The following is a 16,850-nucleotide window of genomic DNA, read 5'->3' as shown; positions in this document are numbered from 1 at the left end:
GTCCTGGTGAACAAACTGGTAAAAGGTATTTAGAAGCCTAAGGATACAGGTAAGTATCTAAAGAGATTTTTAGGAGCATATAGGTGCCTCACTCCATTGGAATCACGTAGAGCAGTTTTCCTCTGCAGGACAAAACATTTTTCATGTTTGGCAGATAAGTGTATTTGCATTTATTCCTGTGTAAAAGTGCAACATAGATCTACTTTTAAGAACCAAAATTAATTTTCAAAGGCACCTATGAAATATTCAATACTGAATTAAATGTTTTTGAGAAATATTTATAAAACATCAGAGGGTCTGACTAAATGTTAACATTAAAAAAAATATAATTATTATCCATAAGAATTGTTATAGCCACATTAATGTAATTTTGTTGTAGGTGAAAACATGCAGTGACCACTAAAGAGATTTTCAGTGTGGGGTGAAATTTATGTTTGTGTTGAGAGCCAACCCAGGAGCCAGACACTGCCAACAAATATCTTTGCTCTGAAATCACTTTACTAAGGATAAGAACCAAATATATTGCATGTGACATTCTCTGTTGTGCAGGGGTCCTACACAGGTCTCTGTATTATATAAGTCCTACTTAAATACTACTCAGAAGTTGCACAAATCTACTGCATGGGCAAGAAAGTTCCCTTTGAAAAGGATGCACTTTAGTAGCATCTATCACAGTTTCTCAAGCAATACATAAATCTCATGCTGGCCTCTGCACAGGGGTAGGCACTCCTTGTAGATTATCTCTCCTGTGTTGTAGAAACATTGTAAAATCCTACAGTGCTTAAATTTACATTTTGCAGAATAGATTGACACTGCATGTATATAAATTTCAAGATAATCAGTAAACACATTAATTACTGAAATGTTGAAGACAAAGGGAGTTGAGTACTTTAGATTTTAGCTATTCACATCTTCTGGCCCCATGCTGAAATCCTCACTCCACTAAAATAATTGAGAGACATTACTGACCTTAGTGAGCACAATATCTCACCCCATCTTTTCAACTGTCATCACTAGCCTTTCTTCTAACACAATCTCTACCTCAGATTCCATTAGTGAGATTTCTCAGTGTCAGACTCTCAAAAACCTCTCCCATTCTGAGGAAAAGGTTCAAAACAATGGGAACCACTCAGCATCCTTACCTGGTTCAGAACTGTGGTGCAGAATTTCAGGGCACATATCCTCAAAAGAAATAGATGGCAAGTACCACAAATGCTGCTTACACACCAATAAATTCCTCTGTAATAGTATTTAACTCCACCCCATCTCCACAAGCAGGTTCCTGGCTCCTTGGCCACAAGTACCCAAGCATCACCTCATGGGAATGAGCTGCTCAGACCTGCAGATGATATCAAAGACTGAGAGTATCAAAGTAGGGCTCTCCAAAAAGATGAGCTTGATCTGGGAACGGGCTTAGTGGATCCAATTCACTAAACAATGTTCCTTGGTCATTCTTGAATAGTATCTAATTTGGAAAAAAAACCCCAAAGACTTGGAATACAGAATCCTCAGTCATCATCAACAAAGCTGAGTATTTCATCAGTTATTTTCTTGGCCATGATTACCAAATAACTCAAACAGAAGAAAATGAAAGAGCTCTGTACCATAACTCTCAAGATCTTTATTTTAGAGTTGTCCAAATCTGGAGATGGTTCTCATCTTTGATCTAAATAAGAAAATCAGCAAAATTGCCTTGCCTTCCTCATTTTCCAGTGGAAGTTCTAATCAGTCTGCTGCTAACTCTCATAAGGTACATGAACCCTCTTGTACTTGTGCTTGTACTTCACTTACACTCTCTTCTTCTACCCTTCCTTCATGAGGCACAACAGTACAGAAGCAGGAAAAGAAAGAAAATTCAAGGAAACATATCTATTTTCCTAAGAGTAATCACTTCTGATATGCTTGTTTGGGACAATGCATCCTCTGTGTTTTGGAGCCTCCTTTGGGTTGCCCTTAGTGTTACCACTGCTTATATTGTATGGTGGGCAATTTATTCAAGATTCGGGATCCTTTCTTGTGCCAAAACCCCAAGAAATTCTTCCTGGCTACCCCTAGTCCACTCAGTTTGCAACATGTTAGCACAGACCTCATCACCTTTCCTTACATATCTCTTCTCCCTGCCTTCCAGTTGTTCATACTTCCTGGAGCCATCTTTTCCTGATATCTGCCTTCACCTTCCACATTCTCAGCCCCATGACTCTTGGAGATTTTTTTTCTCTACATGGAGGACATGACCTGCTACCTGTGCAACAGTTAAACACAGCATTATGTCACCCCACTCTCTTACTTTGCAACAAAGATTTCTCTTGACTGACTCTACCCTTACAACGAACAGAATGGAGTTCAAGCTATGTGATGGACTTTAGATTTGTGACTCAGAATGAGATAATCTGCTCCCTAATGTATCTCTTTCTCAGTGACTTCTATGATAGGAAACTAACTTTGCTATGTGCCACTTCAATCTAGATGTCTACATTCTGTTGAAAAAAATTGGAAGACTTGTTCTCAGGTTACGCCTATGATGACAAATGGGTTTATGCTGAACTGGTGGTTGAACACTGAATGAATTCTGAAATTCACAGATTACTTCTAAGCAGTTTGTTACATGTCTAGAAGGAGTGTGAGTTTTAAAATGCTATATAGCAACATAATTTTGTAACATTCTCTAAAAGAAAGCACAGACAGAAAAAAAGTTAAAACCTACGGCAATGGGTCTATTTTATGGCAATGATGGTGTTGCATTGTTTACTCCTAACAAAACATCATTCTTGCACATATCAGAGTATAAGAATAGACCCTGACCATGACAACAGTATAGTCATTCTGTACCACGTATTATAAATCTTCCTAATCTTGCACTGTAAATGTTTCATTTCCATGCATGGCATTTGGAGAACTCTTTGCTATATTAGACAGACCATTAAAGCCACTTCCTTGTCCTTCGCATTTTAAGAATTACTTCGGACGTGATTGTTTGTGTCTCAACAAAGAAATGATACCTGGAGAGTCTGCATAGCTTAGGTGATTGTGACATGAGAAGTGCAACTTGAATTAGTAACTTTAACAACCACCCAATATGCCAGTTTTTAAAAGTGGAGCTAACGCCTGCCACCCCAAAGATGAGCACCATCATGTCCTTGTGATTACATTTGCACAAAAAAAAAGAAATTGTGTGGTACCTGAGTTTTGTGTCAGTTTTCTGTATGAATGAAATTTATCTGAAACAAGCCACATAGTTGAAATAGTGCAGTGTTGGTTTTAAATACGTGCATTTTCCAGTGGCTGCAGACCTCTAGGCTTGGTCAGGTTGCTACTGGAGATAATTTTGTGGTTTGGCAACCAATTCCAAGGCCTTTTAGTGAGTGTCAAAAAAACCCCAAACCTGACAACAGCCTTAAAAAATGCCTGTAGTCTACTAACGGTCTCACAGATGTGACACACATTATGAATCAACCCCATAAATCTGTCCCACAGAAGGATTTATTCTGGCTTGAGTGGAAGCTCCCAGCGAAGAAGTTCCTCAGGATCCAAATCTCTCGATCCCAAAACAAGCTGTTCCTTAACTGCCTTGCAGCCAAAGCCAATTACTCTTGGGGCACGGCTTTCCCGCTCCCACTTCTCCCGGATAAACTTCCGTACAAACCCAGGAGGCGGGAGGGCGGAGGGATCCCAACCCTTCCCGCTCCCTGCCGGGTTTGCGGCGGCGGCAGCGCGGGTCGGTGCGGGCGGAGCGGGGGCCGCGGGAGGCCCTGCGGCGGCCCAGGCCACAGCCCGCCGCCTCCCGGCGCCGCCGCCCCGGCCCGGCGGCCCGCATGACATCATCGGGACGGCTCGGCATCGATCCCCGCCGGCCGCCGGCTCGGGCGGGCGCTCCTCCGCGGCGGCCGCCGCTGCCGCCCTGCGCGCCCACGGGGAGCGCCGGCCCTGCCGCGGACCGAACGGGCTGACACCCGATTCATCTCCCCCGCCATGCAGCGAGCGCGCTGACGGCTCTGCGCCGGCTTCGGGCTGCGCGACGGGAGCTGCTCCACGGGCTGCCGGGGGAAAGATGCGCTGTCCTCACGGCCCCGCGGCGAATGCGCCCTCCGCGGACAACGGCACTTGTTAAGGAGCCCTCCCTGGCTCGGGGCTCAGGAAGAAGGAATTCACCGGGTGGGAATCGGGAGGAAGGAAACCGAGCCACGAGCGGGAGGATCAAGCAGCGGCAGCTGAAGAAAGCGCCCGGTCCCTCTCCTGACAGGCTGCGACGCGCAGCGCGGCGGGCGCCTCCAGACCCCCGCTGTAAGCCAACGGGGCGGGAGGGGGAGCCCAGAGGCATAAACAAGGAGCGCAGGACCTAATTCCTTCCCCTCCCTTTCCTCACTGGCTTGCCCGGACTCGCCAATAAATCCAGCTCGGCTATACATCGCGATGGGAACGTGCTGCCAAGGAGGCTGCCTTCCCGTCACTGAGGATGCTGCCTTCCCCTCACTGAGGAGGCTGCTGCCGCCGGGGCCGCCTGCACACCCCTGAGCACGCTGCTGCTGCCGCGGAGGTGGCCGTGCCCTCGCTGAGACAGCAGCGGCCGCCGCCGCCGAGCCTGCCGTGCCTGCCGTGCCCTCATTGAGGCGGCCGCCGCCGCGGCGTTACAGGCAGAGATTGTGGCGCTGCGACAGGGGAGGACGGGGCTCGGCGCGCAGGGGGGCGGCGCGAGGAGCATGCGCCGCCCGAGCCGCTGACTGGATCCTCAGCCAAGGTACCGAGGCAAAAAAAAAAAAAAAAAAAAAAAAAAAAAAAAAAAAAGGGAAATAACAAAAAAAAAAAAAAAAAAAAAAAAAAAAAAAAAGGAAAAGGATTGAGAGAAAGAAGAATGAATGACGGTAGAGGAGAATAGAAAAGACCGCCAGGGCAAAGCAGCCCCCGGTCGGCGGGAAGGAGCTGCTCTGGCATGTGGGGATCTCCGGCACCAACAGGTAGGAGGAGAGGGGCTGGGGGCGCCGAGGGCTGCCGCGGCTGCAGGTGCGTGCCGAGAGGGCTCTCCCGCTCGGGGCTGCGGGGCTGATTTCCAAAGAAGTGGCGTGATGGAAGCCCTCACAGACAATGCCTCTTCCGCTCTCCCCAGCTCCCCGCCGCGGGGGGCTCTCTCACGGCTCCGGCAGATGCGGCTGATGCCAGGCAGCGGCAGCCGGGCTGCCTTGCAGCGCGGCGCAGTCCAGCCCTGCGCGGCCGGGCGCGGGGGAGCGGCGGCGGCCGCGGGTGCGTGTGCCGGCGGCGGTGAGGTGCCCGCGGTGCCGGTGCGTGTGCGGCGAGCGGGCCGGTGTGCGGAGGCTGGGCCGGCCGCGGGGACAGCTCCGCCGAGGAGGGGGAGCGGCGGGGCTGAGGGAGGGGGAGGGGGAGCCTGATTTCATGGCTTTAAAACGATGCCATGATCTGATCAGCCTCTGTTTACACAGCAGCAATCAGGCTCTTTTGTGGACGGTAAGAATGGAAGGATTTTGCTGGGATTCAGTGGGAATATCCTTTGTACACCCGAGGTGGCATAGGAAACACTTCGTGTGGATAACGAAGGAGCCTGATCGTGCCTGCTGTGGCTCCTGTCCCTGGCTCTGGAGGGGGAAAAAAGGAAAACAGAACGGAACCAAGAAAAAAAAAAAAAAAAAGAAAAGAAAAAAGCAAAAGCAGCAGACAGTTCTTAATTTTATTTTATTGCATGATATGGATTCTGGTACGATTCGCTGGGAGGATTAATGGGAATCGCGGAGCCCTAATTAGCTAAAAATAATTTTTAAAAAACCAAAACGAAAAAAAGCCACACAGACAATAATTTATATGTTAATTTAAGCATAACTAATGCTGTCCCTCCTGAAAGGATGGGCACTATATATTGGCTGTGCTGCCTATTTTTGCTCAGTATTTACACTGACCGTTGCTTATTATGAATTATGTCGAGGCTTTAACGATTTGCATTAAAGCACGGGGGAAGGGGGGGAGGCCGGGGGGACGACACCCTAAAGCATGCTGCTGTCGACTGTCTAGATACCTGTTTATCTAAAAGCCTAAATAATAAAATTATGGCTTATAGCAGGAAGGGAGGGGGATAGTGGATACTGTTTCTCTTACAAAATGCATAAAGTAACACTGTGTGATTAATGTGCTTTGGTGACTTGGGTTAAAAAACATAAATTCTGCAGGGTTTCTTTGGGTGTGATCCATATCAACACAGCAGTTGCCTCTTAAAACATTGACAACTACTGTATCCATAAAATAAATGTAGGTAATGTCAGAATATCAGCAGTCTTTGGGGATTCTTTAAAAAAGATGTCAGTGATTAACTCTTGGGCTTGCAAACTGGGTATCTTTTGATTCATAAAATCTCTGAGGCTTTAACTGGGAAACTGTATGTGCTACCAAATATAAGGGGCATTGGTCAGTTGTGAAACTGTAACAAGCCAAATCTGCCAATAGTCCATCATACTAGATAGTAAAAAAAAAAAAAAAAAAAAAAAAAGCCTCATGTTTTTTAAAAACAAACAATAGTACTCAAATTTACAACTTCATTTGGTTCTCCATAAATTAACATCTTTGTTAGCACTTTCTGACATCATTTTGTGTTAACTTAAGAACTGATAGCTCGATTTTTTTTCAGATATTTTGATGGCATGACAAATCAGAAAGAAGAGGATGTACTGTATGACTAGACACAAGATCAGTTCTGTTTGTGGATTACATTTTCAGTAAGATGTATGGATCTATTTTTTCCTTGTTCTTAAATATAGATCATGAGACTTGACTGAGGCAATATACATATCATCCATCCATCTATGGCGAACTACAGCCATGCAGCTGACAACATTTTACAAAATCTCTCTCCTTTAACAGCTTTTCTGAAATTGACTTCACTGGGTTTCATAATAGGAGTCAGTGTGGTGGGTAACCTTCTGATCTCCATTTTGCTAGTCAAAGATAAGACCTTGCATAGAGCTCCTTACTACTTCCTGTTGGATCTTTGCTGCTCAGATATCCTCAGATCTGCAATTTGTTTCCCTTTTGTTTTCACCTCGGTAAAAAATGGCTCTACGTGGACGTATGGGACTCTTACTTGCAAAGTGATTGCCTTTTTGGGGGTTTTGTCCTGCTTTCACACTGCTTTCATGTTATTCTGCATAAGCGTCACGAGATACTTAGCTATTGCCCACCACCGTTTTTATACGAAAAGACTGACCTTCTGGACTTGTTTGGCTGTTATCTGTATGGTGTGGACTCTCTCTGTAGCCATGGCTTTCCCCCCAGTTCTAGATGTGGGCACCTACTCATTCATTAGGGAGGAAGACCAATGCACTTTCCAGCATCGTTCCTTCAGGGCTAATGATTCCTTGGGATTTATGCTTCTTCTTGCCCTTATCCTCCTAGCCACACAGCTTGTCTACCTCAAGCTGATATTTTTTGTTCACGATCGCAGGAAAATGAAGCCAGTCCAGTTTGTTGCAGCAGTGAGCCAGAACTGGACTTTCCATGGTCCTGGAGCCAGTGGTCAAGCAGCTGCTAATTGGCTGGCTGGATTCGGAAGGGGTCCCACACCTCCAACCTTGCTGGGAATCAGGCAAAACGCGAACACCACAGGCAGGAGGAGGCTACTGGTTTTAGATGAATTCAAAATGGAGAAGAGAATCAGCAGAATGTTCTACATCATGACATTCCTCTTTCTGACCTTGTGGGGTCCCTATTTGGTAGCCTGTTACTGGAGAGTTTTTGCAAGAGGGCCTGTAGTACCTGGGGGATTTCTAACGGCCGCTGTCTGGATGAGTTTTGCCCAAGCTGGAATCAATCCTTTTGTCTGCATTTTCTCCAACAGGGAGCTGAGGCGCTGTTTCAGCACAACCCTTCTTTACTGCAGAAAATCCAGGTTACCAAGGGAACCTTACTGTGTTATATGAGGGAGCATCTGTAAATCTTTAGCCTTGTGAAACACTACCATTCTCTGCTAAGCAATTGTGGCCTGTAGCCATGTCTTGAGGAGAAAATCAAGAATGGGATGTCAGCAGCTGTAAGGATTTGGGCAACATTCTGCAGTCTCTGCAATAGCTCACCTCTAATCCTGTTTTAAACCTAAACATGTTGCTGCTGACCACTGCTGAAGGTTTGTAATTAAGAACAAAGGACTGAACTACTGCCCTGAATTCCTTTATGTGGTTGAAATCTAGATTATGAAAGTAGCAGGTGCTAAGTATCAGTGCTAAATGCTGTGTATATCACTACATAAAATAAGAACATCAAAAAGATTAGCATTGGACATCTTAATAAATTAAGTTGATATGAGGTTAATGTGTTGATAAAACTAATTTTAGACATCTGAAGACCTTTAAAACATTTCATACAATTATTATTTTGCAAAGACTGAAAACTGGGGACTCAAGTACTGTAACTGATTAAAGATGTGCCATGCATTATTGGATTATCACACTTACAAATCTGTTTGCCTTGTGAGTAAGTTTTGGGGAGCATTCCAAAGCAGTATTTTTGTTCAGATTTTGACTTTTTTTTTTTTTTCTCCAAATATATTACTCTTTCTAATTACCATTTTCCTTAACAGTGAAATTACTAACATTTAACTGTATTCTGTGTTTTTTGCTGATTTGGTATAAAGTTTAATAGACTCTTATTTATATTTTTTAAAAAGCTAGATATCAGTCTGTTAGGCAACGTTAATGATAATATCCAGTCATAATTGAACAGTTATAATTATACAGAATAAACACATGTTGCCTTAAAGGGTTATCTAGTATCTTCCATTTTGTTTAGCATTGAAGCAAATAAGCAAGGAAAATTGAATCAATAACTCTGGTCAGTCATTTGGGAGTGCATGAAAGACCACTTAGTCCTCTTTTTTCCTTTTTACTCCAACGGTTCCCAAAATCAATATGCACATCACTGGGATTATATGATTTTTTTTTTCTAGGTGTGCCGCCCTTTCTAGTTTGTTCTGAGAAACACAGGCAGTTGATGTATGTTTATATTTTAAGACAGCTGTCATGGGGAGACCGCAGCCTTAGTATGATATCTTGCACAATTTGTGAAGCATTTATTCTACTGAAGGCACAGTCTTGTTTATATTTTCTGCACATTTTGGTGTATTGGTTGTTTTAAATTATTTAAGTTTTAACTTGTGAAAGCATATAATATGATTTCTTAGTATTTTAGAAATACATTAGAGTCTGTGAGTCTTTCCTTCTTTAAGATACAGATGTGTGGATTTCAATATAAAGTTGCATTTGCCAAAATTTACCTGTGTAGCTTGTTAATTTTCTTGGAATAAAATTTTACATTTTTCCAGTTATACAATTAACCTTTTTTATTTTGTCTAGTGAGCTAGCATGAAGTACTGAGAATGTAGCCATTATGAATTATTATCCTTTGCAGTCACTGTATTCCCAAACTGTAAATGCATGAATGATGGGGACCACAGGATTGATAAATTATATTATCTGCAGTAGCACTATTGTGTAGTTTATCATAATTACCCATCTATCTGTTCTAATATGTCAGTTGTATTTAAAGTTACAACACAGTATTTGACTTTAACTTCACAGTTTAATTTTGGAAAATGTGTATAACTGAAGCACAAAATCATGAGTTTGTCAGTCATAAAGAACATAGATTTTTCTTAATTTTGGGAGAGACAAGACTAGAGGTCTTAATTCAGTATTGGTATATCTTGTCCTTTGTTGTAGTTTTATGACCAGCAAGTTAACCTATAGATACATGAGCAGCAGTCAACAATGGAAATGCTTAAATTTGTATGATAACATTATATAACATATGCAACAATTCAGACAGTTGTGTCTATATGTGATCAGACAACTTGATCAAAGATTTGGTGAGCAATCTGTTTGACCTCACTTACACTTTTATACTGAGGTTGAGTAGTTGAGAGGCATGGCTTTATATACTGTGTTGAAACAGAAAAATTGCTAAAATAATGAGTCCTCATCAGTATAGGAATGTTTCAGAACGTAATTTGAAATGGGACCAATAAACTTCTACCAGAAGGACATTTTTATTACATTGAAAAAGGCTTTGAAATTAAGGCAGTTAAGCAATTGTCGAAGATAGCAGGAGTGAATAAAAACTGAATCGTGTGTTGAGAAAAATTCTGAAAGTCATCCCACTTAAGTTTATTAAAAGGTTGATTGGCAATAACTTCAGTCTAATTTCTTTAAAATAGTAACCTTTACAAGGAACATTGATATTACATATTGTAATAAAGAACTACATATAAATAAAGTTGTAAATAGTATATAGTTGTAGAAGTAGTCAGTTCTGAGGATTAGCCAGAAAATTTTCAACTATGAAATTTCAAAAGCTGCAAATCTGGGGCCTGACCTAACTCTCAATAAAGTCAGTTGGTGTTTTCCCATTAACTTCATTTGGAGTAGAAGCAGGCCCTAGCATTTCTATAGTACTATACTTCTGAAATACTAAGAAGGCTGTATTTACTATGCAGTGGGAAAAGAAAAAAAAAATTATTTCCCTGGAAGTTTTGCAAGCAGCAACTGATGTAAATTAAAATAATAAACAGTAAACAAGTCTGAAAGCAAATATTTTGCTAAATGTTTTTCTTTTGATATGAATATGATTCCTTTGGCTATATGACAATACTGTATTGCTACCTGAGAAAGGGCAGGTACTTTTTATTAAGTGGATTTTTTAGAATTGTGCCAGTAAGAAATCTTGTGAAAGTATTTAGTTTTCTTTTTCTCCAGTGTTAAAAGGACAAGGGGATGTTCAGTGAAATTAAAAGCCAACATATAAAGTAGCATTTTATGCAAAGTTGTTACTCAGTGGAACACACTGGTAAACGATGTCAAGTAGTTTGGAGAGATTCCTACAAAAACTAGATGTATACATGAATTAAAGCAGTGCTTGTACTTTTGGCCATCAGTGTCATTTTGATCCTAGTCAGGATATCAAAACTAATGCATTAAGGTATAAATTCAAAGGAGCAAAAAGGTTAACTCCAATTCAGTACACTGTTATGTCACAGTATGAAAAGCCTTTTGCTTTCATTTTAGTACAGGAGTTAAGGTGTTGTGAAAGCTAGAATACAGGACTGGTGGATTAGTCCTTTCTTTTCAGAATAGCAAAAAATACCATATTATTTTATATCTGCATTGATCTTTAATACTCATGGGTAATGTGAAGTCAATAGCTTTAATTTTCTGGTGAGAGAAAAAAAAAAACAGATTTCCTGAAGAAAAAGCTGTCTACCCCTGTTCCTTTCCTGCCTTCCATTGCCCCACCAGCCCTTCAGCAGCCTGTCCATCAATCCTGTTACAAGAGTAAATGTTTCATACAATGGGTATTGTATTTCTCCTGCTCCTCAGAAGTGTCTCAGCCATTCCTTCTCCCCAGCAGATAAGCTCCTGCAGCAGCTTCCCAGGGTTTGTCAGTGTCTGGGTTCCCTTCCTGAGGATGGAGAGGGACCTTCAGTTCCTTCCAGGTGCCTTTGTAGTTCATGGATCTTAGAGCACTTGGCTAGCACACTAGGTATCTCTGTCTTTTGGCTTTCTCATGAAGTAGATGCTGTAAAAAGTGAGAATGAGGAGGGGGCAGCAGGAAACAACCTTCCCTATCACAAAATTTTCACAAGGAAACCACTGTTTTTGTTTCATTGCCCAAGCACATATTATATTTTAAAAGCATAATCGGTGTTAATTACCCTCTAAATAAATAAAATGTACAGTTAGCCAGTTAAGTAAAGGTTTTTGGGACAACTACAGAATCTTGTTATAAAATGGCTTTTTGTCAGTCTCTAGGCCTTGAGGGCAGACGAGTTCACTCTCTGTCTGCTTTTAGGTGCATTGTGTTTGTTCAGTTGTTTTGCTTTTGCTTTGACTTTCAAGCATCTCAACATTTTATTTTTATTAATAGGAATCCAGTATTGTATCTGATTGTTATCACTAATGGGTTTTAAAATAATATTAAAGGGAACTCTGATGATTTTTGAGGTGAGTTAGGAAGGTATTTTGGCAAGTGATTGGTTTTTAGCAAATGTTAAATAAACCTGTGCGCTGCTGGGCTCATCCATATTTGTACAGTTACACAGTCCATTCTTAATTATTGAAACTAGCATTGGAGTAGACTCACCCACATAAAGCTAACACACAGGTAATACAAAGTATGTCCACACTGGATAAGAGCTTCCTATGTGTATTTATCAAGGAATAGAGTTAAACTCAAGTAAAGAGTGAGATCAGAAATTCAAAGAATAATGGTGGGTGTTTTTCCCTTTTTTTCTGCTTTGTTTTAGCATAGCACTGCTAATCTGCAACCTGGGTTACACACCCACATACAACTGAGAGTTGCCTGTACAATTCTGCATAGCACATAGGCAACTTCCTTCTAGTTTATATTCATTGAGAGCTCTATGAGTGCACACTAGTAATCTGATTGACTTTTCAGAGAAAAGAGGAGGCTCAGTCTGAAATATTGTTTTTCAAAATTAAAACTCAACAGAACTTCTCTGATATTGTGTACTGAAGTGATTTTGAGTGTGAAGAAATCAGTGATTTAAATCAGCAATGATCATAAGTATACTCTGGCCATGGCCGTTAAAAACAGGACAGGACATTTTGCAATGCATATGCCACAAATTGAAGAGTTTGATGTTATATGCCAAGACTTTGTGTGAGTGGGCTGAAAATAGTTCCTATTTTGCATTTAGAAAAAAGTATGATGAAGCTATACATTTAAATGGATAAAGTCTTTAACTAACTGGTGTGGAAAAAGAAGGGCAAACTTAAAAAATGCTCATTATAAATAGTAAACAGTTTTGGTGGTGTTTTTGTTCAGCTGAGCTGTGTAATTATATAACTATATGATAACCAAGGAGTATCACAGCAAGTTAGGTATTTTAGTAGTCTGGAAAGGAAATAAGTAACAACTACCTTTAGACATTTGAAATCAAGTAATTAGAGTCATCTATGTTTTATAAGATTTAGATAACAAAATAGTTATTTACATTTTCTGTACTGATTGATTTATGTACTTAAAGAACAATGTCTTTGGACAGTGAGTTGGCTGATGCAGTCCATTGAAAGATTCTGTGTCACAAGTTTTGTGCTATGTTTTGTATGTAATAAGCACAAGAGATACAAAACCAGACTTTATCTGATACCAATTCCAAGCTGTGCATTAGGTACAAAACTTCTCCCAGTGCTAGGCAAATTACTGTCTCCAGAGATTATTTGAAAGTGTTCTGTGCTATTTCACAAGAATTCTACTTCACATTTGTTAAAGAGCAGTCTGGTTAAAGATGTGTGTTTCTTTTCATTCTATAACCATCAAGTTCAGGCATGCTCATATCTGTATGAAAACTGAAGAAATTGAAAATAGAAAGTTTTTGCACTATTATAATCTTGGTGGGTCAGGTTCTTGAGATAGTATAAAACGGTGTTACAGATACTCAATAACTACTCTAGGCAGAGGGTGGAAGGATGCAAAAAAGTATTCCTCCCTGTTTAAAATCTTGCTGTTGTACCATAGTGAAACTATCTTCTGTGGAACTGGCCCACCACAGGCCTGCAACCCACTCCATGTTGAGTTAAAGCAGGACTTTGCACATACTGTGAGTATTCATGGGAGAAATTCAGCATTAGCAGAAGTCAGAAATTCCTAGGTGATATTCATAGGCTACAGACAAGTGATAGGTGCTTATCTCCTCAAAACAGAAGTCACAGAATAAACAAAGGCCAAGAGATAAATGCTATTGTAAATTGCTTGGGATTTCATGCCCTCTTGACCCCCTCAGAGGTGACTGAGAAGACCTGTTCCATTCTTTCATTCTTTGTTTGGGTTTTTATTTGTTTGTTTGTTGGCTTGTTTTGAAAATACATGCCATCTCAGTTGCTGCCTTCCATCCCACCCATTGCCAGTTGAACATTTCATGTAATGCTTAATCAAGTCTGTATATTCTTTAAAATACACATCTAATAGTGAAATGTGTTTGTAGCTTTGCACTGATTATGCAGATATGTATTACTGTTTGTTCTTGCTCATTTCCATAAGCATTTTCTGTGTTTCAAATACACAAATCCTATTTTTGAAATGAAGGCACTCTACAATCATGTGTTTCCTCATTTTTCTGTGAAGACCTTTTAAGTTTTGGATGTTTCTCCTGTTTCTTCCAAAACACTAAATGCAGATTCTTAGGATCCATCACAGGGAACATTTGATTTTCTTTGGCAGAAGGACTGTTTGGACATCATGAGACTGGAAATGTATATTTAGGTCCTGTATAAGAATTTATGGTCATGACTGGGCTATAGAATCGATAGTGGTGGAACTGCTGGAATAGGATATTTTGGTAACTGTGGCTTTAAATTACATTGTAAGACATCTAGCACAAAGGAGAAATTCTCCTTTTGTAGGATAATTATGTAAATGAAAAGTAAACACACACACAAATGAGTAGACTTCTATAGGATTTTGATTAACATATTTGATTAACATTTTTAGTCATAGCTGTAGCAAGATGGGCATAAAGCAAAAAAACAGAGAAAGTATTTTCCATTTGAAACCTAATCCTTGTAAGTTTGGCTTGATTCCTGCAATCTCTACTATAGGAAAATTTCCCCTCTCTTTTGTGGAAACTCATCTCAATAAAGACTACAAGACCTTGGTAATTTATATCAATGTTTATTTTTTTTTACTTGACTAGTTCTCAGTGAGAGCATGACACAACAGGACTGTTAATGTAATCTCTGTCATAGCATATGTGCAAAAGGAATCTTTCAGTGGGTTTCAAGAGGGAGTCTGCACACACATAAATATATTTCTCAGACTGTCCAAAATCATGCAGTATAGTTGATACTGTGTAGGGAGAGCTCAAGCCCTGTAAAGGCACGAGGTATCACACTTGAGTATGATAAGTGAGTTTAAAATCAGATGCAAGGAAGGTGAGGGACATTTAGTAATAGCTTCCTATTAATAGTTGTAAATAATGCTTTTGGACTAATTTGTAAATCTCCTTCTAAGTTCCTAAGTAGTGGCAAGGGCATCTGCAGAAGGTGGGGTGAAATGCTGCAGCTCAGTCTTTATGTCCCACTGTTTTAGATGGGGATGGACTGAAAGCAGTACACATTATAGGCTGGTTCCTCCACCAACCACTTTGTGTGGTAGTAACTTTCATTAAGCTCATCAGCCTAGAGATCTGCTCCAGATGGATCATTTGGTCACTCAAATTTTTGAAACTTTTCTTTCCATTTTTTCTGTGAGTGGTTTCTGTTTGTAAGAGGTAGGAAGAAATGCATGTAGAGGGAACACGTATGTTGAGCAAATCCTTTTCAGCCCAGAATTGGAGTGAGGAATTCTTGTAAGGGTACAGATAGGCATGAAAGCCCCTCATAGGTTTACCACGTGTCAGACACGCCTGTTCTTTGGCATAGTTAGTGTACACACACACAAGGATCTCACATGTCCTTTTGTTAGTGTTCAGTCCCCCTTTCTCCTGTACACCACCAGAAGGACAGACACCATTGTGGAAACACTTCTGTAGAAATGACCTTCCTCCAAGAGACACTGTCACAAAAGCTGAAATTTGCTGTATCCTTTTGTATCAGAGAATGCAAATCAAATTTATTAGAACTTTGTGTTAAATTTTCTTCTTCTTGGCCTACTAGCTGAAAGGCAGTATCATATAAAATCCAATTCCCAACCAGGAAGACCATCAATCTAACTGGTAGACACACTTTCATTATTATGATCCTTCTTTATCAGTTTAATGAATATTTAATGTGATAATAAATATAAAAAATATTTGATTATACTAAAGCCCTGAAAGAGTTAACTTTCTGCTTTGGCATTTTCCTTATGTAAATATCCTCATTCCATTTCATGCGAGACAGGTTTGGCAAATGTGGATGTTTTGGGTGGCTTTGACATCTAAGTTATGCCACCTAAGGACAAGTGCTGGCTGATGAATAATTTATTCACTTAAATTTCAGAAGAGACCATGTAAAACCAGCTACCACAAAAAAACAAAAAAAAACCCAAAAAAACCCCACAAAAAAACCCCAGCAATGTTTTCTAAATTCATGCATGTGATCCTCTAAGTATTGGCTTTGGAACCTGGATATTGTCAAACTTAGCATTCAAACCTAATACAGAATTAGAAACCAAGCTGTAAAGATAATTTCTATTCACTGACTTTAACTACAAAATGTTATTGTTATATCTATTCTACCTGTCTTCTCCTTCACAAATATTGAAAAAATAGTTATGATAAGATTCGGATGGAAAATCCTTGACCATACTGAAATTAGTAACAAAATATCTATAGCTTACAGTGAAGACAGGATTCTATGTATAAACCTTTATTTCTAAAGACAATGGATGTATGCCATACAATTGATGTATATCTTGCACTCTTGTATGGCCATCTAAGAAAAGAGTTTTTAAGTCCCAGTTCACATTCTCAAGCTTTATAGTTCTGTTGTCTTTATATCAAGGTCTTCATACCATGCTCTTACAGTACTGAAATCTAAAGTCCTGTTGTAATTTGTATTTATATAATACTTGGTCCTTGATAGCCTCTTTATAGAAAATTATCTTTTTATGTTAGATGCTGTGAAAAAGCATCCTCTGTCTAAAAAGAAATAATTAAAAGATAACACAAGAAGGATACAGAAAAGTGGGATTTAGAGAAATTATGAGGCAGTGCTGTTAGATTTGTTTTGAGGCAGTGCTGGCAAATATGATGAGCAAGGCAATCCCAACATATTTCATCTTTTTTTTCTTTTTTTTTTTTTTTTTTTCTTTTTTTTTTTTTTTTTTTTTGAGCGAAAGAGATGATTGAAAAGTAAATTTTCAAAAGA

The 16,850-nt window shown here is 40.2% G+C and overlaps 1 protein-coding gene across 3 annotated transcripts; it reads left to right on the top strand.

Moving 5' to 3' along the window:
* The first annotated feature begins 3,393 nt into the window (after nt 1–3,393).
* On the top strand, nt 3,394–8,748 carry GPR85 (G protein-coupled receptor 85). Of its 3 annotated transcripts, XM_079304916.1 has the most exons (3): nt 3,394–4,281; nt 4,394–4,735; nt 6,626–8,748. In XM_079304916.1, exon 3 carries the CDS (start codon nt 6,801–6,803, stop codon nt 7,911–7,913), a length of 1,113 nt encoding a protein of 370 aa, XP_079161042.1. In that variant the 5' UTR covers nt 3,394–4,281; nt 4,394–4,735; nt 6,626–6,800; the 3' UTR covers nt 7,914–8,748. The 3 variants fall into 3 exon arrangements, with proteins under 3 accessions (XP_079161042.1, XP_079161040.1, XP_079161041.1); XM_079304914.1 differs by having other exon boundaries at nt 3,394–4,735; XM_079304915.1 differs by lacking the exons at nt 3,394–4,281; nt 4,394–4,735 and adding an exon at nt 4,751–4,952.
* The last annotated feature ends 8,102 nt before the right edge of the window (nt 8,749–16,850 follow it).

Source organism: Erithacus rubecula (assembly GCF_903797595.1).
Source record: "Erithacus rubecula genome assembly, chromosome: 4".
Taxonomy (NCBI): domain Eukaryota; kingdom Metazoa; phylum Chordata; class Aves; order Passeriformes; family Muscicapidae; genus Erithacus; species Erithacus rubecula.
Note: the sequence above shows the minus strand (reverse complement) of the source record. Positions and strands in the feature narration are given on the sequence as shown.